Genomic DNA, 25,654 nt, shown 5'->3' with positions numbered 1-25,654 from the left:
ACACACACACACACACACACACACACACACACACACACACACACACAGACACACCAAAACAAAACCCTCTGTAGACCTAGATAGAAACTCTAACCACTCCCTGGTACAGGGAGAAGCAAAGGCCTCCTAAGAACTAACAGCGTAGGAAACAGTTCCCATAGCCGCCACCGATACATTTCTTCTGTGCATCAGAGACGATGACGTGAAGAAGAAAATTACAGAATGGAGGGAAGAAACTAGCTGACTACACACAGGATGAGAGAGTGATGTCTAGAACTAGTGAAGAACTTCCAAGACTAAGCAGCAAAATTATCCACCCAATAAATGGTCTACTCTACTGGACAGGCAGTTGCAGGAGAAGAAATCTAAACGGCTAATGATCATCCTGAACCATTAGGGAAGTGCTATGTAAAACTGCTTGAGATTCTATCCCCACACTATCAGAGTGGCTCCCAGTAAGAGAGAAAATGATGAATAAATGCAGGCCTGGATGAGGATCCGGGCCTCGGGACCATGGCAACTTGTGCAGCTCTGTGGAAAAAATCGGTATAGCTCTTCAGAAAGCTATATCTAAGACACACGGTCACCCGACTGTAACTCCTGAGTGTATGTACACCTTAAGTATTTCACAGAGACAGAGCCCTTTATAACCGCAATGATTATTTGACCCTTCACAAGCACAGGAAACAGAACCGGCCTAGACATACATCAGCACAGGAGTGGATAAAGAAATTGTATTCCACGTATACAACTGAACTGTGCGGTCATGAGGAGAAACAAAAGCATGGCATCTGAAGGAAACTGAAATCGATGAAACTGGACATTGTTATATTAGGTGAAGTAAGACACACTGAGGAAAATTACAATTTACAAACATGGCTGTGTGCATACATATTTATAAACATATATATCTATATGTACATGTGCAGTCTAAGGAGATCTGTATGACATGAAAGATGACTGAAAGATGACTGGGGGTGGGGGGGTTAGGAAATCCTGGGAAGGAAAGGCACAGAGCACACAGAGGCAGAGAGAAAAGGAGTGAGCGCAAAATATAACGGCACACTGTGTGAAAACGCCAGAATGACACTCATCACATTGCACACTAACTTGAAAATTTTGGTGAAAATTAAAAAACGAAGTAAATTTTAAAGAAGAATGAAAACAATCATTTTCAACTTCACAGAGACTTGCAGGAGCCCAGAGAGCCAAGCGATGCCTGGAACAACATCGCACGCTCACCTTTAACTTCAAAGCCTGTTACAAAGCTAGGGTGAGCCACACAGTGTGGCATCAGCACAAAGAGGACCGGGAAGGAGGCCAGGAACAAGTCCCCGAGAACGGTCACCACCTCCAGTCAGTCATTCAGGGGCGGTAAGGACGGATCAGCGGCTGGAGGGTCAGCTGCTGGAGGATGGCTCTCACCAGCGTCTCCTTGTCTCTCTGCCACTTCCTCTTGTCCAGGTCTGCGCGGCTCGACCTCCTCTCCATCATCCTTGCGTCCTTGCGTGCTTCTTGCTCTTTCACTCTGGCAGACAACTGCTCTAATTCTGCCTGTAACCAAGCTGCCTTCTCCCTCTCTCTTTCCAGACAGCATCCCAGCTCCTGTTTGTGCATCCGCAAGGTGTCCACGGCTGACCTCAGGTTGCCACTTACCTCCTTCTCTCTCCGGAGCTCGACGCAGCGCTCCTGAGCCTGAGACTCCAGCTGCTGCTGGGTGTGGGCAGCCTGTTTCTGCACCTTTTCCAGCATGGCCTCCAGCTCCAATGCACGAGCCTTCTCGGCTTTCAGCTTTCGCAGTAGAGCATGCTGCACTTGTGTCTCTTGGCGGGCACGGGTCTCCTGCGTGTTGCGGCTCAGCTGCTCCGTCAGGAGCCGCTCGTGCTGTAAGGCCTCAGAGAGCTCCAGCGAGCGGTTCCGCTCAGCCTCTAGGCTCTTCTGCAGCTCGGAGAGCTGGCCCTTCTCCTGTGCCAGCAAGGCTTCGCAGCGCGAGGCCTCGATCTGCAGCTCCTTCTGCAGGTTGTCCTTGGCTGCCCGCTCGTGTTTCAGAGCAACACACAGCTGATTATTTTGAGCAAGCTGCTTCTCCAAAGATATTTTTAACTCCTACATGGATGGAAAAAAAGAAAAAAAAAAGATAGTAACAATTAATACCAAAAGGACAAGGATCTAGAAGGTTTTCTTACTTACACTTTTAATACAGAAATCACAACTTTGGAAGATTATCCTATGAGTAAAACCGTACTCAGGACTGTGTGGATAAAATACTGTGCAGAAATAGTATTGAAAAAGTATGTGCACACATCTTTCTCCCTTTCTTAGAAATCCCAAAATGCCAGTATGCTCAAACAGGTGGTAAAGTCATACACTGTAGCCACAGACCACGAGCTATAGGACACAGCTGAACATGAGGTGCACAGATGCTTAGACGCTAAGCATCATCCAGATAGCTACAAGGAGACTGTGTTACTCTGTGTATAACAGCCGCACTTATAGACAGAATCTCTTAAGCATCACCTGTCAATAAAAAAGCCTGTGGCCGATGAGCCGAAACAGGAAATAGGGGGTGGGACATCCAGGAATGAAAGATAGGATTCTGGGAAAGAGTCAGGAAAGCAGGAGATTCGCCCCCAGAATGCTGAGAAGACACACGGAAGAAGACAAGGAGAGGAAACCAGCCATGTAGCTTAACTCATATTAGAATAAAAGGGATAATAAGTTAACAGCTACTTGGAGAACGTAGGAAAGATTACAGCCTAAGCATTTATTAATAAATAATTAGTCTCAGAGTCGTTATTTCTGGGAATTAAGTGATTGGGAGGAAAAGCTTCATTCAATGAACATCGCACTCCAGGGCAGGCCTCATGGGTAGACCAAGACAAATCAGACTCCATGTTTTTTTGTTCTTTTTATTTCTTTTCAAGAGAAAGAATATGATGTTGGGTAAGGGGGAAAATCTAACCAGACATATTGTATGAAATTCTCAAAAATTAAATAAAAAAAAAAACTTTAAAAAGTAAAAGAAAGAAAGGGGGTAGGGGGAAGGATGCTCAAGAATCCTAGCTGAAAACAACCAATAAGGCCACACCATGGCTGTAAACCATGGATACCCACCTTCCCCTTCCCAGGTACTGTTTTTGTTTTACTTAAGTACTGCCTTGGCCCTGCTTACAGTGTTTGTTTCTGATGTGGGGAAGCAATGATAGTCCTAGCCAGCTCTGATGACGATGGACCACGATGACAACCAGCTTGGCACTATAGTTTCAAGGGTGCAGTAGTGGTACACACACCTCAGTGGTACCCAAGGGCTTCCCTCTAATTGGTCTTAAGGTCCATACAAAAAGAGGGACATTGTGCCTGGTCCAGGAAACCTAACCAGTCACCCAGGACTGGTGAAGTCACGGGTCTCAGGGGAAAGCACCCCCACTGTTTTACTAGACCAGCTCAATCCCCTATGGTCTATGCTATCTACAGCATATCTAGCTCTAAATTATGTCCTTACACCCACGGGCCAGTGTGTAGCCTTCATCCCTCAAGGAAACTATGTGCAACAGATGGAGAAAACCAATCCAAATGCAGGGCTGTGGAACCCAGTCCCAACGGATCCATCTATAAACCCACGCCTCGACCCAAGGCTCAGGAAACACTGGGTAAGAGGGCACACAAAGACTGTCTGGCCCAGAGATCAGAGTTTACCGTGAGACTGTGTCTCGGAGAAATCTCAGTTTCTACACCTATAGAGCCTTACCAACATGGCCACCTAAATGTGAGCTGAGGAAGGACAACGTCAGACATGCCCAAGTGGATAAGGATAGACCACCAGGCCTCAACCCTACACAGAGAGCACCCAAGCAATCCTGAGAGTGGGAGAAATACCCTTCTTCATAGAAGAGCATGGTCCCTGGTTATCCAATCCCAAATGGTCAGCCCTGATAACATATACTCAATCAAGTAACACCTTACAGAACAAGCAGGTTGAATGCAGGCCATAGATTTAAGAGAGAGCAAATCGAGATATACAGAAAGGTTTCAAGGGAAGGGGAAGTGATATAATTATATTAAAAACTCAAAAATAAATAAATAAATAAATAAATAAATTCACCTCCAGGGCCCTCGAGCTCTGGCCCTCCCTCTGCAGGTACCGAAGCTGCTGCTCCTCCTGCTGGGCCTGGAGGGCCTGCCCCTTTCCGCGTTCAGACTCCAGCTCTTCAAGTACAACCTTCAGCTCGTTCTCCTTCCCGTCCAGCACGGCTCTGGGAGGGAGAGACAAGGGGATGGCCATGAGACCCGTGTACAGGGGACATCCAGGCAGGTGTCTCTCCCGCCACTGTCACATGGAAATCCAAAGCCCCCACAGCACCTGCCGGCCGAAGCAGATGAAGTTCCACTGTAGGACCACGTCACATGGTCATACCTGAGCCGCAGGACTTCCTGCTGCACCTTGTCCAGCGACTCCAACAGGCTCGTGTTCTCCTGCTTACAGGCATGCAGCTCGGACTTCAAGTCCTGGACGGCACTCTGTTCCACCATCAGGCGCTTGCGCACGTCGCTCGCCGTCTCCTGTTCTTTGCTCAAGGTTTTCTGTAAGTCGCTTGCTATGCATTTTTCCTGTTCCACTTTGTATGCCAAGAGTTCAACTGAGAGGAATGAAAACAGTAGACAGCACGTTACCCATGAGTCCCTGTGTGCCGACTACGTTAAGTCATAAACGATGTTGATGTGGAGGACAGGAGTTCCTGTGAGCATTTCTGTGAACTGGAAGCCACTGTGTCTAAGGGAGCCACGCCACTCGGGGACACGTCCCTCTATCTTCTTAGGTGTGACTTCCTGATCAGGACGCACCCTGAGACCTATAGCACCAGCTATCCTCACACGCCATATTCCTACAACAGAGACAGATTAAGGCCCATGTGGCATACTGGAAAATTTTCCCAGAACCTTAGGGAGACTGGTTCCGCATCGTCCTCTGAAAATACAGAAGGAAATGCTTCTGCTTCTTTAAGCCGGTGCTCTGCCAACATGAAAATCAAAAAAGGGTTCAAGACTGCAGAGCGGGACTCTTATAAACAGACACAAAATTGAGTATGGCCAAGACACGTGCATGCACGTGACCCAGCAGAAGGGAGATCACCTGACAGAAACCCAACAGAAACAGAGATACTGACCCGTGCAGAAGGGAGAACATCAGACTGTGAGGGAGGCTGCCATGCTAAAGCCTGGTCAGTACAATGGCCAGAAAGGACCATTTGTTCACAGATGTCACGTCCATTCCATAAAAACCTCCCTAAATGTAAAAACTCACACACAAGATCCTGAACTCCACTGCGAGATCCCTAGGGTCCCAAACACTTGCACCCATTCATGGCTTCCTTTGCATCTGAGGGCCTGGCAGGGAGGGCAGGGGTGGGGTAAACTGCACGCAGGGATAGGAGCAGGGGCACCCACCTTGTCTCCTTAGCTGGTGCTCCCGCTGGCTCCCGCGGGCCTCTGTGCTCGTCAAGGCCGCGCACAGCTGCTGCAGCTTCTCTTGGTTCTGTAGGTGTGTCATGCGGAGCTGGGCACGCAGGGCCTGAATCTCGGCTAGCAGGCTGCTCCTGTCTGGCAGACACAGGTGTTCCTGGACCTTCTGCAGCTCTCCCTGGAGGGTAGGGAAGACCAGACAGGGCGTGAATGCTGGGTGGCAGGAGGCAGGCGAGCCTCATCCTGCACAGCCGATCCTTTCACACCCAAGCTGCCAGTGCCACTGTGACAAGTTTAGTGGCTTTGTAAGGATGGAGCAGGGGCACAGCACCCAGGGCCCGGCCTCCAAGCACCCTCCTCACACAGTCCTGAGCCTCAGTCTCACGTCTAGACTTCTCATCTGTGCCCAGTGACACAAACAGGATTCCTATCGTCCTACCATGCCCATGTCCCCTAGCCTGTGTCCAGTGTGCTTGATGGCATGGGAGAGCCCAAAGAGTCTGTTCTTTTGCTAGGTGTATCCCAGGGAAAAAGACTGACGGACGAGTCCACATTAGCACTTACACATGAAAGCATGTTGTTTCCTCACTCTGTGGTCGCCACATTCCAAAGTTTAGAAAAACATGTCAGCCAAAAATTTCCTAAAAGATGGCCTCCCTCACACTCTCCGGAAGGTGCTAGTCAAAGCCTAGGTTCAAGGCTGCTGCTCACCTGCTCTTGGATAACCTTCTCCAGCCTCTTGACCAGGGAGTTATAGTCTCCTAGGTCTGAGCCATAGGGTCTGGGCTGCAGCTCGGCATTCTCCTGCTCCCTGGCAAACACTTCCTGTATGGCCCGCAAAAGCTCCTCACTCCAGGTAAGGTGTGTTTCCAAAGATTCCTGTAATGCAAACCAGGAGACTCGGTGCTGGGCTGGGGTGAAGGCTCAGTGGCGGAGGCTTGCCTAGCGTGTGCAAGGCACCTGCTTTAAATGCTAACCACACACACACACACACACACACACGCACACGCACACGCACACGCACACGCACACGCACACACCGTGTCCCCCTCAGTGTGCACTGCAAGTGTGATCAACAGAATGTGTCCCACAAGCTCACATATTCAGCCCAAATCCCCACGGTGAAGAATAGTGTACCACTCAGATGAACTGTGATCACACCGTGGGGCTCCATGTGACGACGCTGTGGTTAGTTATAGCTATAAGAGGAAAGACGGAAGAGTACCTATGCTCACTGCTGTTCAAGGACGAGGCAAGGGCAAACTGAGTGCTAAACTCTCACTAGAGTCAGGCCGCTGTCTGATGCAAACACCTGGCCTCCATACAGCCCAGAAATAAACACCTATTGTCTACACTGTTTGGTCTCTGGGGTTTTATCATGGCAGCTGAATAGGAAGAGAACAGTAGAAACCAGTCTGACTGGAAGCCTGGAATTCCTCAGCATGACTCAGGGTGCTGGTATCAGTTCTCTTAAGAGCACAGCGCCTAGTAAGTCGATGACTCACCAGGAAAGACCACTGTGGCTGTCTGAATGAAAATGGACCCTGTGGGTTCACAGGGAGTGGCACTGTTTGAAAGGAATAGGAGGTGTAGCCTTGTTGGAGTGGGTGTGGCCTTGTTGAACGAAGTATGTCATTGGGGGCGGGCTTTGGGTTTCAAATGTCCAAGCCAGGCCCACTGGCTCTTTCTTTTCCTGCTTGCTGATTCAGATGTAGAACTCTCGTCTACCTCTCCAGCACCATGTCTGCCTGCTTGCTGCCATGCTTCTTCCCACCACAATAATAAACTTCTGAACCTGTAAGGCAGCCCCAGTGAAATGCTTTCCTGTATAAGAGTTGCTGTGGTCATGGTGTCTCTTCACAGCAATAGTAACCCTGACTAAGGACAACCACATATCCAAGAATATTTGGGCAGAACAAATTCATCTTGAAGAATGAACACACAGACAGACACACACACTCTCACACACACACACACAGAGTTGGGTACGTATAGAAAAAAAATGAGATGAATCTGAAGAAGAGCTAAGAATGGGGGTGAATGTGATAAAAAAAAATGTATGAAATTCTCTAATAATAGTAATAATAATAATGATGATATTTTAACACTGACACTAGTGGCTGGAAAGGCGGCTCGGGGGTAAAGTGTACCAGTTGATCTTCCAGAAGACACACATGCTAGCTCACCTCCGTGGGGAACTCCAGTCCCACAGGATCAGACACCCTCTTCTGGCCTCTGTAAGCACCAGGCACACATGTGGTGTACAAACATAAATGCAGACAGAATACTCATACACATAAAATAAATTAATTTTAAAAAAATACTGATATCAGGGGCTAGCAAAGGTAGCTCGGCAGGCAAAGGCTCCTGTGCTCAGAAAACACATGGTAGGAGGCAAAAATCAACTGACCTCCACACATGATGTTGCAACCCCTCAAAAAACGGTACATAACAAATATAGTTTTTAAAAAAATAATGGTATCAGAAGTAGAGAAATGAAACAGAGCAAAACCTGGGCGTAGTGGTTTGAATGAGAAGTGCCCCCATACTCTACGGCATTTGAACACTGTCCCCAGTTGTAGGTGGTTTGGCCTGGCTAGAGAAAGTCCATCACTGGGTGGCAGGCTCTGAGAGTAGAGAGCTTTAGCCACTTATAGTTTACTCTCTGCTTCATGCTTACGGCTGAGACCTGAGCTTTAAGCTCCCTGCTCCTGCCCACCACGCCTCTCCGTCATGATGGACTCAATCCCTCTGAAACGATAAGCCAAAACAAGCCATTCCTTCTTTGAGTGGCCTCTATCACAGCAACAGAAAAACAACGGGCTACCTTCTCTCCTTCTCCTGCTGCTGCACTGGCTGGCCCTGGGCTGTAAAGGCCCAAAGCTATATGGAGCTAACCTGCTGGGTACTCTGTGCCTCATGGGGCTGTGGCCAGGAGCAGGCTTGCTGCTCACAGCCATGGCGGGGGTGGGACCAGGTTATAAGCAGGTCACAGGGCTCCTTCTCATCTACTGAGCCAGAAGTCGCCTACCTTCTCTCCTCTGTCAGTTGTCACCTCCGAAAGGGCCTGCCTGTCCCTTGGGAAGCCGTCCAGAGGGTCACGTGGTTCACCCTTGCTCAGTGCGCTAGAGGGGTCCTGGCTTTCTGACAAGGCCAGTATCTGGTGGCTCTCATCGAACACCATCTGCAACAGGGCCTACAGAAGGACAAAAACATCAGAAGGGGGAGGCATTCCAGCCCGAAACCATCATCCCCACACCCAACTGCCACCACCTCAACTCTTTCACTGAAAATAAAAACTTAGTTAGGTTGCTTAAACAGAAAACACTAAAGACCCCCTCCTCAATGTTTTGTACCATATATAATTAGGAGAGACACAAGGAATAACGCAAAGGTAAGTATACTGCCTGGTTTTCTGTCAACTTGATAGAAGCTAGAGTCATCAGAGAGGAAGAGCCTCAGTTGAGGAAATGCTTCCCTGAGATCCAGCTGTAGGGTCTTTTCTCAATTACTGATCATTGTGGGAGGTACTAGCCCACTGTGGGTGGCTCCATCCCCAGGATGACGGTCCTGGGTTCTATAAGAAATCTGGCTGAGCAACCCAGGGGAAGCAGGCCAGTAAGTTACACCCCTCCCACCCCCCAAAGCCTCTGCATCAGCTCCTGCCTCCAGGTTCCTGCCCTGTTTGAGTGCCTGTCCTGACTTCCTTCTATGGTGAACAGCAATGTGGAAGTGTAAGCCGAGTGAACCCTTTCTATCCCAACTTGCTTCTTGGTCATGATGTTTCATTGAAGCAATAGAAATGCTAAGACAATCAGTTATTCTTCTCTCTCTCTCTCTCTCTCCCTCTTTCTCAATCTGTGTGTGTGGCCGTGTACTCATATGTATGTGTATGGAGACTGTGTGTATATGCTCAGAGAAGCTCATTTCAGGAACCTTCAGCTACACTGGCTGACCAGCAAACCCCAGCAATACCTATTGCTGAGATTATAGATACAAGTTGCCACACCCTCCTTTTACATGAGTGTTCAGATAACCCTCAGTCCCTCATGTTAGTGTGGAATTTCTGAATAATCTCCCCAATCCCTTGGCTTCCATCCTGAAAGGAATAAAATAAAGCTTACTTTAAACTTACTTTAAATTAACTTCAGAATTCTTAATAACATTAAAATGGTTTTATTTACGGATAGGGCTAGAGAGGTGGCTCAACAATTGAGAATGCTAGTTGCTCTTCCAGAAGACCCAGGTTCAATTCCCAGAACCAACATGGCACCTCACAACTATCTGCAACTTCAATTCCAAGAGAGTTGACACCCTCTTCTGGCCACCATAAGAGACACACAGTGTTACCTACAATCTCAGCACTAGGCAGGCCACATTAGAGGCCAGGCTGGGCTACACCATGAAACCCTGTTACAAAACAAAACATTGTTTTGGGAAACCACTATTATCTGAATAAGACGCCACACCCGCATGATACCATTGACTACCTGTCATGTTGACATCAATGTCTGTCATAAATGACTTAACTGCTCAATGGCAACTAGTAGCTTTTTTCTTTCTTCTAAAGAAAACAGTACTCTCCCCAACCCTCCCATACCACCCCCCAGTTCAGACTCAACCAGAACAAGCTAGTTCTGAGACCCTAGAGCGAGAAGCTCGGAGGCCCTTATCTAGAGGGCTACCACCACCTGGGGGACTGGCATAGGACCACAGAGGAGGGCCTTCAGGTGAGACTCCCATACTGTGACAGCTCAGGGTGCTAAGGCTGACCATCTGGACAGGTGCAGGTGTAGGTCGGCAAACAAGGAAGGGACAGGTTTGCCATGCCATTGGGGTTGCCATGTCATTGGGGTTGCCAGTAATCTCGGGCATTGTTACCTTCATTTGCTTTGCATGGACTTCCTTCCCCTTCATTGCTCCTGGTGACTGGACGAACCTTCTAGAGAAAGGAACAGGAGCAGCTACTGCATCAGTGGTGGGAGTCTCAGATCCTTCTGAGTCCAGGGTCAGCATCATAGCTATGTCTGGGCCATCACCTAGGAACACGGAGGGTCAAGGGTTGAAGCCACAACATCTACTTCCAACTACAGTTGCAGCAAAACACATAAAACATCAATTAGGACCAGGCAAAGGTGTCCACAATTTCCATAAAACACAAGTAAGAGGAAAATGAGCAAGGAAGGAGAAGCTTACTTTGCAAGTCTGATATGTTAATGGTCTGTGACTTATAAACCTCAGGGTTATCTCAGCCCCTTACATGGATATACCTGTTCATCTCCACTGGTAACCACACCCCAGAAAGCACTGAGGAACAGCCAGGCTATACCTAAGGCCTAGGTACTTAGCACCCAGCACAGGGACCAAGAATGCGGTGGGCAGACAGGATACCAAGCCTAGAGGCGGTGGGAGCAGCTGGATGGACAGCAGTGTCCACTCTAGATGTGTCCGACTTGACCTGAGGTAGGCTAGGGACGGGACTGCACACAGTCCTGAACTTGTGGCACCAAGCATCTAATAATCAGGCCTGTAGCCTAGGAAAGCCACTGCAGTACTGTAAGGGTCTGGTGCCCAGGGACTCAGCCTAAAGAGAGGCAGCAGCTCCAGACCCACAGCGAGCAAAAGCATCAGAAGACCTCCACCCCAAATGAAGTCAGTCTACAGTCTCAGATACATAAGGGAAGCACTAGCACCAAAGCATGCTGGGAAAAAAATCAAGTGTGGCCAACGAAAGGAAATCTTGGAAAAGTAGTTCATACATACAGAGGAAGCCCAGACACTCATTCTCAAGCATGAGGTGGGGAACAAGAGTTGACACCCAGGGATTCACATCCTTAACTTGGTCACTGTTAGAAATGTGCCTGTCCCTCTGCTTCCAAGTACTAGGTAAAGGTGGGTGCCACCATGCCTGGCTAAATGCTATTTTTTTTTAATATTTTATTTCTGTATTTACCTACTTACTTGTTTATATCTGCATTGGTGTTTTGCCTTCATGTCTGTCTGCCTGGCGGTGTCAGATACTGGAGTTACAGACAGCTAAGAACTGCCATGTGGGTGCTGGAAAGTGAATCCCAGTCTTCTGGAAGAACGGTTAGTGTTCCTAACCACTGAACTATCTCCGGTCAATAGATGCTATTTTTTTTTGATTAATTATTTTATGTATATGAGTACACTGTTGCTCTATTCAGACACACCAGAAGAGGGCATCAGATCCCATTACAGATGGTGTGAGCCACCATGTGGTTGCTGGGAATTGAACACAGGACCTCTGGAAGAGCAGTCAGTGGTCTTAACCACTGAGCCATCTCGCCAGCCCAACAGATGCTATTTTAACAGCAAGTGTGACATGACAATAAGTCCTCTACTGAGGCGTAGGTGTCTCCACTGAGTCCAACACAGGCTGAGCCCACATTGGGGATGAGACAGTCATCCAGGGAGTCCAACACAGACCACTCAACTTTTCCAGCCATCCGCTCCAACTGAGTGAAACGAAAGAAACATTCCTTCAACATTTACGATTCTTGCATTTCATCGCTTCCAGTGAGCTGCATTCTCTTATGCTCTCCTGCCCTCAAATGCTTGAAAAGGACAAGCATGGCTTGAGGCATCCCCCACATCCTGACTTGGATCAAGAAAGCCATTAGAGAAGAAGTTAAGAACAGAGGAGATCACAGTTTGGCCCGACATCTTTAATGAAAACCGGGGACCGGGAGACCGGGAGTTCTGTAGGTCAGAACTGCAGAGATACAGATGTTCCCAGAGGCTTCCACCCTCTGGAAAGGAGACCTGAAAGACATACTTGTGACCCACAGAGTCTATGAACCTCCTGAAGCGATGAAACCACAGCCATGCTCAACCTCAAGAACAAGCCAGAGCCCGTGAGCAGATCCCACTGCTGCTCTCTGAAATGTCGCTGTTTGAAGCCCAAAGAAGGACAAAAGGATTGTGCTGCGCGCAGGCTGGGGAGGCAGGTAAAGCCAAGGCCCGACTTGCTCTTTCTCTGGGACAATGGGCACAATCTGCATAAGATCCAAGGACACAATAAACCACAGGGGCTAAGTGATGTGCTGGGACCTGGACCTCAAAAAACACGATGACATTCTTAGGAGACAAACAGCAGCACACTGACAACTCGTACTCGGGGCACACGAAAGTGACAGTGCATTCGGACAGCAGAGGGCCTGGTGGAACCTTTGTAGTATCCCGAACTCAAAAAGCACACACAACAACAACAACAACAACAACAATAATAAAAAGACGGACTCACTTTTCCCGCTCCCATCGCTTCTTCTCGCTAACTCATGAGAAGGGGATGTTAACGATTCTTGAGAATCAAAAGATGTCACGATAAAGTCTTCGACGTCCTTCTCCTATTGGACAGGCAGGTTTTTGTAAGGTCACAAAACAGGAAATAACAACAGGTGGTAACTTACTAAGGGCAGACTATATCGGCTTCCACAGGGGAGCACCCAGCTCCTAGCACTCAGAGCGTGCAAATACGCAGGATGTGCTGGAATCATGCTGCCAGCAACTCGGTCAGCACTGGGAATACTCAAAGGGACGGAGAGATGCTCAGTGAGAAAAGCAGGCGTGGCCACGCCTGACAACCTGAGTGTAAACCACAGGACCCACACGAGAGAAGAAGGCCACTGCTCACAACGCATTCTCTGACGCCCACATGCAATACACAAACACACATGCACACAAAATAAAATGTAATCCTAAAAAAACTTAAAAAAATAGATGATAATGCATGAGTATCTTAGATAATATATATGCCCCAAACTATTCTCATATAAAAAAAATACTTCAAAATAGAAAAAAAATGCAAAATTGAACTAAAGAAAACAATAAATTGACGTGCTCTTAAAATTGATCGGTACTACATGTGTAATCATATACACACACGGACTGTTGCTATAATAAATCTAGGGCTGCGGCTGTGCCGACTGTGTCAGCAGAGTGTGAGTCCCCCCGCCCCAGCATCCACATAAAATCCCAGGCGGGGTGCTATGTCGCTATCATCCCAGCACTTGGAAGGTGGAGACAGGAAGATTTCTGGGGCCTGCTGGCCAGCTGGGTGAGGCCCAGACAGGAAGCTCAGGCTCAGTGAAAGACACCGGTCTCAAAGTAAGATAGAAAGCAACAGAGTAACAAGAAACACTGACCTCTGACCTCCACGTGCACACACACACACACACACACACACACACACACACACAAAATCTAAAGCAATTCAGACAATGCGGCCTTTTGTAAATTACGTAAGATCTAAGCCGGTGCTACTCAGAACTAACATCAGTTAAGACCCAGAACGCAAAGTTCTGAAGAGTGCAATTAACCCTCATGTTTCAGACATGACAAAAAAAAAAAACATCTAAGGGTCCCTTCAACAGTCAGCTGGAGGGCTGATTTCTTCTGGAAAACCAGGCTCCTCAGAGACTATGAGGCACCTACTGTCAGATGAGCCAACAATGACCTTGCTGTGATGCACCCCACGAAAACACTAGCCACCCACAAAAGTCTGCAACAGGGAGTGTGTGGGGGGAGACACCTACCGTGGCTGTCTTCTCCACATGGTGCTTCTCAGCCGAAGGGGTCACTGCCCACAGCGGGGCCTGGCCTGTTGCAGACTTGCCCGGGTAACAAAGCAGCCCAGACACATCAGCCTGCAGCAGTGGGTCTGTCCAGTCTGGTGAGATGTCCACACTGTGCAGGCTCACTGTACCCACGCCCGGAGTCAGGGGCAGGCTGTGCTGAGGCTCCAAGGATGGGTCCTTCCGGAGAACCTCAGGGGAGCTCCAGGAAGACAGTTCCAGCGCCCTCACTGGGTCCTTCTGGGGCTCAGCCTCTTTAGGGAGGACAGAGTTGCTGTGCATGCTGCCTTGGGAGGAGAAAGGTCCCCCTTGTGATGTTAACTTTTCTTGAGTGGGGAAATCTGCCATTTCAATTTGGACCAACAAATCCTGATTTTTAATAGCGTCACTTACATCCCACGTGGTTTTAGCAATATTAAGGACATCATCAGGAGGTTTGCTTTCTTCGCCATTATGACAATAATTACTTGAACCATTTTCTAACAGTTTTGGCTGCTGTAACTTAGAAGTTTCCACGTTGGTGTCCCTGAAGGCCATGGAATGCACCTGCTGGTCCAGTTTCTCCTGAAGTTGTCTCACCTGGGCTAGGAGACTGGTGTTGCCTAGGTAACAGTCTTCCAGTTGTACATCCTTAGCCTGTGTGGGAGGAGAATATGCAAATGAACGGGTGAGTTACAAACAGCCTCCCCACTGTTTCTCTTGTGTTTCTGAACTATTTTCAGAAAATGAGCACTTATGGGTGGGATCCATAACGAACCTTCAAGACACTTAAGATGTCAAGTTTATGTAATGGCATAAAAACCAAAATTAAAGTTGGGGTGGTTTATTTTTGTTGTTTGTTTGTTTGCTTTTTAGTGTTTTTTTTTTTTTGTTTTTACCTAAAAGACAAACTTCATCACCAAGGTCTGTGGTGACTTACTTGAGGTTTTGGGGTTTTGTTTTGATTTGAGGAAAAAAGAAACTAGAAGGTTCTAGATCCAAACTTGGAAAAGCAAACAGCTGTAATTGCTGTACTGAATGTGGAGTTTCCCTGTCAGCAGGCACCAAGCACTGTTTGTGTTACCACAGGCAGAGTCTTCTTACGGTCACACAGACCTCCGTAAGAGCATGGGAGAGTCGGCTGCAGCCCGGTGGTGAGAGACTTCACAGAGTATACTCCCTGAGGTGTTCAATGATGGTGCTCGAGATGGATATAAGCATCTCTCAGAATCACAGTGCAGGTCCAGGTCCTGCTCTTAGCCTAGGTCCAGCCAAGGGTGTAACTCTAAACCTCTCATGCTCTCAGACACATGAGGAGTAGGGCATGAGTTCTGGGCCCTGACTCCCCCAGCAACACCCATGGCACAGGGCCATCACACCCCTTAATAGTTCCAAATGCCACGTGTGTACTGAGACCAGCCGGCTTTAGGGGTCTTTTGAGTCTTATGAGTGGCTAAGAAGTCATGGGAATCAGTGAGCAGGCCACAGGGCCTCACTCAGCAGAAGGGCGCTGTTCTCACAGAGGTACTTGTGACTGACACGTGACGTATCACCCAGGATGGGAAGCAGATCCACGGTAGGGCTGCTGGGTGCATGGGGCCTGGCAAACCCTGACCACCTGTTTCCTCATTAAATCTTGACCCTAAACAAGCCAAGGTTCCCTGAGAGACTTTCCCAGAGTAGAAACTGACCCTTTCTGAGTGTAAAAGATACGGAAAAGGAAGAAAAAAGAAAGAAAGAAAGAAAGAAAGAAAGGAAGGAAGGAAGGAAGGAAGGAAAAAAAAAAAAAACAAAAAACAAGGCACAAATCTCCAGCGTTCCAAAGCTGAAGAGACACCGGCAGGGACAATGGAAATCAATCATGGTTAAAAATCTTCAAGATTTTTGGATTTGGAAAGTGGGGCAAATTGGTGTTGACGTGAACAAGAGTCTATGCAGACTTCAGGGAACACAAATCTTTAAATAAAGCTTGCGGGAGACTTTAGCATGCACAGGGAAGACTCGTATAACGGGTTAGGGACTCAGAGGACACTCTGCTATTTGGAAGGAGTCCATGGAGTAATCCCACCTCGGAGAGCCAACCCTGTCATAATGCACCCAGCCCCAACTGCAGAGCCTGGCCCCCCTGAGCACGGGCAGGCCCAGCCCGGCTTCGTTCACCAGGCCCATGCACCTGCATCCCTGCTGTCATCCTCCGTGCTCAAGGGCACTGCATTTTTTCACTAAGAGCATCTCTGCCTCCAGTCGCCTCTGGCCGACTGCGAGCACTGACATCCCACTTTCGGCCTTGTGGAGGCGGGCATCCTTTAGTGTCACGAGGACTTTGGCAGACTGTAGGTTATCCTTGACCAGAGGAAACGCAGAGAATATCTAGAGCAACGGTCCTCACCTTCCTGACGCTGTGACCCTTTAACAGAGTTCCTCATACTGTGGTGAGCCCCCAACCATAACATTATTTTTGTTGCTACTTCATAACTAATTCTGCTAGCAATGAATCATAACATAAATATCCGATATGCAGGTTATCTGAGATGCGGTCCCCATGAAAGGGTCATTAGACACCCTCAAAGGGGTCTTGCGACTCATAGGTTACGAGCCAATGCTCTAAAGCTGGAACTGGGTTAGCCAGGGACTCAGATGTGGCTTGGCTGCTCCTCAGACCACCCGAGCAGTAGAGCTGCACTAAAACCAAGCAGACACTGGAGGGAAGCGCTTCTGGCTCTGCTTACCACCCACTGCCGGGCTGCAGGCACGGCAGGCGGAGGACTTCATACTCAGACAGAAGGATGCCTGGGGTAGGGAACCCCAGGGTGGAGCCGTGGGCAAAAGGAGCAGGTGGGAACAGTCGGGCAGCTAATCCTGAAAGCTATACTAAGAGTCAAACTGGAACATTTTAAAAAGACAGCTTGGGTAGGGCCTTCTGCTCCACAACAAAGGAGCTCAAAATAGGATAGGATTGTTTTTTTCATTGGATATTTTATTTACATTTCAGATGTGATTTCCCTTTCCCCATTTTTCCCCCACCCAGGAACTCCCTATCCCATCCCCCCTGATTTTTTTTTAAATTTTTTTGATTAGAAAACACACACAAAACCCCATGAAATTAATGCCAAGTAACCTCTGTATCACTATGTATAGTGCCCAAAACACTGAAAGAATGGTTCTAAAACGCTTAAGCGACTTTAAATGTGAATAAATTTAAAGCTACTAGGATTCGCTAGGGGGAGCTACTGAGCCCAGGTGAGCCAGACCCCAGGCTCTCTTCTCTGCCCTGCCAGGAGCCACAAAGGACAAGAGCAGCCCAGTGTGCAGAATAAAGTCCCTGAAGGTAAATAGACAGAAGCAGAAGCTCCGATGCAAAAGGATACTGCAGCCCCTAATGATTGGAGGCCTACCTGTGTGGCTGGGCTGCAGGGAGCCAAGGCTAGCTCGCTGCTGACTATGTCCTGTTCCGGTTCAACATCATGTTTCGCCTGCGCCTCTGCACGAGGGTTTGCACAGCCAGCAGATGCTCCCTGAGGCTGATGTTGGCCCAACTCCATCTGGAACTTGAGGAAACGCCGGTACAGCACTTGCAGCTGCTGGCTGAGACGAGCACACTGCACCTGCAGCTGCCGTAGCTCGGGAGGCTCGTCTGGGGTGGCAAGGGCCTGCTGTTCCAGAGCATGACGGAAGTGAGCCAAAGCCAAAAGGATGGCCTCCAGTTCCAGGGAATGGCTTACTTTCCACCTGTTCATGGCACCGATCTCTGAATCTCTCTGTGCGATGACTGCTTCTTTTGCCTTCAGGGTAGCTTCAAACTCTTGGATCTGAGAGGCCATGGCTTCCACTTCAGCCTCTCTGAGGGCCACACAGTGTTCCAGTTCAGCCAGGTGTCTTGCAGCAACCTCCTCCGCATCCTGGAGACGCTGCTGCAGTGCCTCCAGGGCCTGGCTGTGCCCGTGTGCCTGGTCGGCCAGGAGCTGCCCAAAGACCTCCTTGGCTGCCTGCGCCTCCTGCAGCTCGCTGCGGAGTGCCTGACAACCCAGGCCTGCTGCCTGGAGGCAGGGTGGCTCGTCGTCGTAGAGGCTGCCAGCCTGCGGATCGCTGACTTCATGCACCTTGGGCCCCATGAGGCTCAGCTCACTCTGCAGCTTCTCGATGACTTCATGGAGCCGCTCCGTCTCCTCGGCTTTATCCTTCTGTAACTGCCGCTGGTTCTCCTGCAGGTTCTCGATGATGGCTTTCAGCTCTTCTATCTCAGAGTTTCTGCTGTGTACAACCTAAAGAGAAAGCACGTGTCATGAGGTAGTCAGACGTGAATTAGCCTGAGCGCCTCCCCTTTCCAGGACACAGAAGCCTGGAGATCCAACACCTGAAAAGAACGGAGACAGGGACAAACCAACAGTATCCCTCGATGGCTTTCTGTTCTTGTAAATCCAAACGCACTACACCTGCTCTTCGGACAAAGGATGCCTGCCAACCTCAGCATAGCTCAACACGCATGTGCCCTACCCTAAAGCCCCGTGTCTCAACTCAGAAACTTGAACTTTAATTCCTCTTCAGCTAAGGATGGATATGGCCTTTTAGACTTCTGTGCCGACGTGTGGGACTGGCATGCCTCCTGCTACACTAATGAGACCCCTTATTCTGTTATCCTTCTAGCTGACTTGTTTCCATTTCCTGAAGCGGTTTCTGTTTCCTGAAAACTTCAGGTGTCACACTGGCCAGAGGATGTTTGATAATGAGCTGAATGACCCACGGCCACTGTCCCTCCAGTCACCCAACTGAACCCTGTAAACGTGGTGGGAGGCTGTAGTACTGCTATCTTGACATGAATGCCCTTCACTAGCCATGAAAGAGCACACTCATAGTGTGCTGTTTCACCTAGTCCCCAGTAACTTCAAAGGACCATAGATATGAAATAAGCCTACAAAAACCAATGAGAACCTGGTTACCCATGGTACCCGCGTCAATATGACCAACTCCACTTTCTAAGATACCATCTGTTGCAATAAAGCTCACCTGAAATTTAAAAACCAGTGCCTGGTCCAGGCTGTTTCCAGACAGCCGCCATTTTCCCGCAGCTTCGGCTCTGGACTGTGGCTCCAACTATCTAGAGACACTGGCCCTGGCACCCACGAGACGCCAGCCTGGAGGATGGCTCTGCCAATCCACCACACTGTTTCCACAAAGCTCGACCGAACCCCAGGCCCACGTATGAACCCCAGGCCCATTGTACGGTACCCAGTACAATGAAGACTCTTGGAGCTTAAGGTTATCCAACTGGTTCATATATTTGGAAATGCTCGCTTAACAAGATAAGATGCCCACACAATTAGAATTGTAAACCCAATTACCTAACCTTGATACTAATAACTACCTCTGCTAGAGACACTCAGACATCTGCCGCCATCTTCTCCTCCTCTGTCTCCCCTCCTTTTCCATCTCCTTCTCACTCTTTGCTCCTCCCAAATTATTGAGCTTTATTGCAATTGGGAGGGGGGGAGGGGGGAATCCCGCTACAACCATCACATGCAGTAACCAAAACCAGGAAAAGCCTAACCTATTTGTGTTCTAACAGTTTTCTTTTTCTTTTTTCTTTTTCTTTTTCTTTTTTTTTTTTTTTGGTTTTTCGAGACAGGGTTTCTCTGTATAGCTCTGGCTGTCCTGGAACTCACTCTGTAGACTAGGCTGGCCTGGAACTCAGAAATCCGCCTGCCTCTGTCTCCCAAGTGCTGGGATTAAAGGCGTGCACCACCATCGCCCAGCCAACAGTTTTCAAATAATGAATGTCTCATATTTTGCTTTCAAAATTATCAAGGGTCCTAAAACAACACGTGGTCTTGCAAGCTCTATGTCACAGTTCATACACAAATACAAATCAGGCCAATAATAAAAACAAAAACAAAGAAGCCAGTGAGTGTGGCTACCTAGCACATCTCTAATCCCAGGATTTGGAAGGCAGAGGCCAACAGGGCTGACATCATGAGAACTGTCTTAAAAAAACAGAAACCCAAATCAAACCAAACCAAGTAGTCCCCCGACTACTCCGGCCCCCAGTTTGGTTTGAACAGTATCAGCCATACACCACATATACAATGCACAGGAATGTCGTGCTCTATGGTTTCCTGAAGGTTGTGTGAAAGACAAGACCCTAGGGGTACTTTGAATGAAAATAGCCCCCACAAACTCATGTTTGACTCCTGGGTCCCCAGTTAGTAGAACTGTTTGGGAAGGATTAGGAGGTGTGACCATGTTGGAGAAGGTGTGTCACTGGGGTGGGCTTCTGTGGTTTCAAAAGCACACCATTCCCAGTTAGCTCTCTTTCCCCTGCTTGTGAAGCAAGATGAAAACTTTCAGCTGCTGCTCCAACGCCATTCCTGCCTGCCTGCCTGCCTGCTGCCTGCCGCCTGCTGCCATGTTTCCAGCCATGTTTCCAGCCATGATGGTATGAACTCACCATCTGATACTGTGAGCCCCAAATAGATGCCTTCTTTTGTACATTGCTTTGGTCATGGTGTCTTCTCACAGCAATAGAAAAGTAGGACTCCTTTAAATGCACAGAAAGCTCTATTCCGGTCACCGTTTCTGTGTGCTGCACACACGCACAGGCCAGTGAAAGAATCTTTAAGAATGATTCAGGGTATGTGCCCCACCCCACCCCAAATATGCATGGCTCAAATGATCTACATTATGAAAAATATGCAGTGTATTTGTGATTAGAACACTAAACAATGAGAAAATAGGGCAGGCCAGAAAAAAAAAATAACATCAAGGAAGAATGGCTCTAAATTTCTCAATAGGAAATTAATTTTACTTGTTCTATGATTAGTAAGGAAATGAAAAGAAGATGCAATCAAACCACAATTTAAAAAAAAAAGGTTAATCAGGCAGCTTCCCTGAAAATTCTACTTCACAGCTGGACATGAAAATGCACATCTTTAATCCTAGGCCAAGGTGAACAGCCCTGTGAGTCAAGGTCAGTCTGGCCTACATAGCGAGCTGCAGGACAGCCAGGACCACAGAGAAAGATCCTGTCCCAAAAACAAACAGGCTGGAGAGGTGGCTCAGTGGTTAAGAGCACTGACTGCTCTCCCAGAGGTTCTGAGTTCAATTCCCAGCAACCACAGGGTGGCTCACAACCATCTGTCATGGAATGGATTAACACCCTCTTCTGCTGTGTCTAAAGAGAGGGATAGTGTACTCACATATATAAACAAATAAACCTTTAAAACAAAAAAAAAAAACCAGACAGACGGACAGACAGACAAAACCACAAGCATTTAACTTCACATTTAAGGATTAATACCAATCTTGGACTATCTCTTCCAGAAAACAGACAAGGGAAAAAAAAATTGACTCAAAGAGGTCAAGAGCTGACGAATGTCCAGGGTGGGGACAGAAAGATAACCTCCCAGAACGTCTGCACATGGAAGCCTGCACCATGACCAGGCTGAGTGTGCTCTTGGGATGTGAGGCTGACTCCGAGCTCAAAAACGCCACCACGCAGTCCACTGTGTTAACAGGCTAACGGAGAACGGGGACATGATTTAGAAACTCAAAGAAATATTGAAAGACACCATTTCTGAAACTCCCTTACAAACAGAAACCTGGTGCCGATCGCATTTGGAATTGACCTATTGCTACAAACGTTGGGAACTATGGAAATGTCTGTGCAATCTGGGAGCATCTCCTTACCACCTGGTCAGCACACTCCTAGTGCAGAAGAACCCGTGAGCTGACAAACACCTATGCAGAAAGGCCAAAGATAAACAAAAATGACAATCTGTTCTTCCTAAACATTAAAAGAGACTGAATATATACAGAATATACACAGATTTACAGGTATATAATAATAAAGGAATAAGTGATAGTTATTAATTAAACATAACAGATCCCCTTATGCCAAGAAGTCTGACAATTTCAATAAAATATACATCTTCTTTAAAAAAATACAACTTATCAAAACTATCACAAGATAGAGCAGAAGAAATCTAACCTGATTTCCTAAAGAAAAGGAACTATCAAAAAATCTCCCCCACATTAGCCAAGAACAGTTGTATACATCTTTAATCCAGGCATTCAGTAGGCAGAAGCAAACAGATCTTTTGAGTTCAAAGCCAGCTAAGGCTTTAAAACAAAACAAAACAAAAACAAAACTACACAAATTAAATGAACTTCAACTGTCTTTACTCTTACGACAATCAAAGAAGAAATCACATCATGTTAAACCTTTCCAGGAAACAGAGAAATTGAGGATGCTTCCAACTAACACTTTTTTTTTTAAGATTAATCATTCACCTGTATGTGCAGATGTACTGGAGCTGAAGTCACAGGCAGCTGTGAGCAAGCTGCCATGTGTTCCACCCCTTTGTGAGACCTGGGCACAGAGCCACTGACCAGTGTCTCTACAGCACTCATTCACACGAGCACAAATACTACCCACCAACGTGGGAAATCACGATGGCACAGACACTGTACACCAGTGACAGCAATAGTCCCTCAGAGTGGTACAAACGGCACACACTGTTCCATCTACACCGCATTGGGACGAGCCCTCCCCTAAGCGCACTACATCAAGGGGACCTGAGCACTCCTGTCAGTGATAAGAGCCAAGAAAAGCTGACACAGAGCCACGGGCTCTGCACACAGAAGCCTGAGAAAGCTGTTTCAGCCCGTACCCCAGCAGAACCCCAACCTTCCACCACACGGGCCCCTTCCTCTTCTGTGGAGGGAAGGTTCTTTGTAGGTACTTTGTAGTAGCCTCAGCAGTCACACAGCCAACATATATTTATTCCTCCAGGGAGATCTGTTCACAGTTCCCCTTTAAGCCCACCCTCTCCTCTTCAGGTTCTTAGAGGCTGCTGGCAACCATGTTGATCTGTGTATCTAGTTGTAAGTTAGATGCAGTATTTCTTTATTCTTACTAAGTCATCTTTGTGTGTGTGGCAGTGGAGGGGGGAGGTATTACTTTTATTTGTTTTTTGTTGTTGTTGATATGGAAAAACTCAGCTAATTAAGGTCGAAGTCTACCATTGGGCAGATAGCCTCTGAGCTTGGCCCAATATGGTGGACTCCCTTCACTGCCAGAGCTTCTCCTTCTCTAGCCTTGACTGGGAAACTCAAAACCCACCCGAGGAATATGACCCGAGACTCCTGAAATACTCCCGATGCTAACGAGGTATTTGGTACCTTAAGTCTTCAGCCAATGACCTTTCCCATCCTGTATGTTTCTATCCTATCCCCCAATTATTATATAAGCCTTGAATCACCCAACTAAAGCTGCTCTGACCCCCAGCAGCCGGCCCTGGTGTGATCATACCTGTGGGTACTCACAGGGCTTCCGAGCCCCCAAAACCCCCAGTTCGTCATCTCTGTTCCCACTGCCCTCATGGACCAATATCAGCTGACAATCCCCCAGGGCAGGGAGAGCCACAGCTGTTTGGTTTTTTGCTCTGTGTAGTCTTGGCTGTCCTGAAATTGCTTGGTAAATCAGAGTGACCTTGAACTCAGAGATCTGCTTGCCCCCTGAGTGCTTGGGATGAAAGCCCTGTGCCACCACACCCAGCTACTAAGTCATCTTTGATCTTCTTGAGCTGTTTGTTCTTTTAAGTCCAAAACTTTTCATCTAAATGAAGAAGTGCTGACATTTTTTTCTCTAATATTTTAACATATTTAATAATTATCAAAGTAGCTTTGAAAGGTTTCAGAGTCTAGGTATTATGATCCTCTAACGACAGAAACTGACAAAGGCACAAAGGATACACTCTGGCCACAGTGCGGCTGCCTGGTTTTGGATAGTGAACCTTTATGCAGAAGGGCTTGGGGACATGACGCCGCAGCCGGGGAGTGCCACACAGCTCATGCTACTTACCTCATTCTCGTGCTGCAAGAGCATCTTCTCTGTTACCTCTGGTTGGGCTTCCGGACCCCTAGAAATGCTGCCCTGAGAAAGCACAGGACACCCGGCTTCATCCAGGCTGGACCGTGTTAGCAGTAAGTCACCCATGTACTCTTGCTTTAGTGTCTCTCTCTCCTATTTCAGGGGGGAAATGAGTATTTATGTTAGGCAAACAATTAAGGAATTGGGAATTTAAGGAATCCATTGTTATAAAAATTCTAAGCCACCATAAGGTCTCCCACAGAAGTGGGTACATTTGTTTGCACATGTCTACACTTACCTGGGCCTGTTTGCACTCAGTGGACCTCCAGACTATACATGCTGGACAGAGCCTAACTGAGCTCATGCTAGACCCACCTGGTGAGGGGAGCCAAAGGGGTGTGCCTAGGCCTCTGCTGTGAGAAACTCCTGGTAAACACCTAGCATCATATGGAAGTGTCCATATGATGCTAGGTGTTTACCAGCAATTATAAAAACACAGGGACAGAGACAAAAACAGGACAAGCTGGCTGATACAGCCAAGTGCCGAAAATGAATGTATAAAAAAATATCCAAGGAGTGATGGCTCAGCAGTTGAGAGCACTGGTGGCTCTTTCAGGTCACAGGTTCGATTCCCTTCACCCCATACAACCGTCTATAATTCCAGTTCCAGGGGACCCAATGCCCTGTTCTATCTTCCAAGGGCACTGCACACATGCAGTGCACAAACATACATGCAGGCAAAACACCCACACACATAAAATACAGCAATCATTCTTTTAAAAGAAAGGTTTCAGAGAACATTTACATAGTATACATGCTCACAAAACACTGGGGAATAAAGAAACCGGCAAACAATGTCAAGTGGTCCAATGTGGGAACAAACGGGCGTTTCCTACCTCTTTATATCTAAAGCTCAGTGAATTCAAGTCACAGAATAAGGCGGCCACAGCCCTGGGGTGAGCTGCAGGGTGGGAATCCTGACCACACAGGTTAAACAGGAGAGTCAAGAAAACAAGGGGAATTCATGTTCCCATCAGCACTGTGGAGAACTCCACCAGTCCCTCAGGCAGGACTCCTGTCTCGCTTAGGCTACTGACTACTGTGTAGCATCTCTCCTTGGCTCTCACTTTTGCAACATTGGATGACAAAAATCAAATGAAAACTCCCAAGTTCAAGTCCTCAACAAGACGGTCCAACACAGACACAACTGAGTCTAGACAACAAGACAAAGCCCGCCTGCTGCCTAGAAGCCACTAGGGACATCTGTCGAGGACTACTATGAGGTACAGGATACAAGTCCCTTCCTTAGTCTCAAGCCACATGCCCAAGAGACTCTCCAGCTCTGTGCATGGCCTGTCCACAAAGCCACGGGCCCAACCACATTCCACCACGCCCAGCTTAGCACTTTAGGCCCAACTAGAAACCTCACCTTTAATTCTTCCATGCTTTTTTTCTGTTTTTCAAGTTCTTCCTGGAGCTGGGCCATTTGTCTTTGTATGTTGGCATTCGTCTCCTCGAGACGCTTAATTTCTTCTTCTCGTATTAACAACTGTTGATCTGCAAAATCTTTCTTTATGACCAATTCATTAAACCCATCTAATTTTTCTCTCAGTTTTTCTTGTAACAATTCCACCTAAACACAGAAACAAATGTTTGAGAAACACAACAGAGAGTTTAAAAAAACAAACAAGCAAACAAACAAACAAACTAACTAACAAACCTTCCAGATAAAATAGTCAATAACCAGACCAGC

The 25,654-nt window shown here is 47.7% G+C and overlaps 1 protein-coding gene across 5 annotated transcripts in view; it reads right to left on the bottom strand.

Moving 5' to 3' along the window:
• Pcnt (pericentrin) overlaps nucleotides 1-25,654 on the bottom strand; it is a 96,544-nt gene that overhangs the window by 22,906 nt on the left and 47,984 nt on the right. For 4 of the 5 annotated variants that reach the window (XM_028773901.1, XM_028773903.1, XM_028773902.1 and 1 more), the window contains 12 exons: nucleotides 25,331-25,534; nucleotides 23,893-24,054; nucleotides 17,432-18,298; nucleotides 14,019-14,693; nucleotides 12,728-12,830; nucleotides 10,342-10,499; nucleotides 8,492-8,656; nucleotides 6,172-6,339; nucleotides 5,446-5,638; nucleotides 4,415-4,637; nucleotides 4,103-4,253; nucleotides 1,426-2,106 (listed from right to left, as the gene is read on the bottom strand). In XM_028773901.1, the coding sequence (XP_028629734.1) occupies nucleotides 1,426-2,106; nucleotides 4,103-4,253; nucleotides 4,415-4,637; nucleotides 5,446-5,638; nucleotides 6,172-6,339; nucleotides 8,492-8,656; nucleotides 10,342-10,499; nucleotides 12,728-12,830; nucleotides 14,019-14,693; nucleotides 17,432-18,298; nucleotides 23,893-24,054; nucleotides 25,331-25,534 (3,750 nt within the window). The remainder of the gene's footprint in view (nucleotides 1-1,425; nucleotides 2,107-4,102; nucleotides 4,254-4,414; nucleotides 4,638-5,445; nucleotides 5,639-6,171; nucleotides 6,340-8,491; nucleotides 8,657-10,341; nucleotides 10,500-12,727; nucleotides 12,831-14,018; nucleotides 14,694-17,431; nucleotides 18,299-23,892; nucleotides 24,055-25,330; nucleotides 25,535-25,654) is intronic. The other variant, XM_028773904.1, reaches the window with a different exon arrangement.

This window comes from Grammomys surdaster, unplaced genomic scaffold (assembly GCF_004785775.1).
Source record: "Grammomys surdaster isolate TR1022 unplaced genomic scaffold, NIH_TR_1.0 237, whole genome shotgun sequence".
NCBI lineage: Eukaryota > Metazoa > Chordata > Mammalia > Rodentia > Muridae > Grammomys > Grammomys surdaster.
This window is presented reverse-complemented; position numbering and strand designations above follow the sequence as displayed.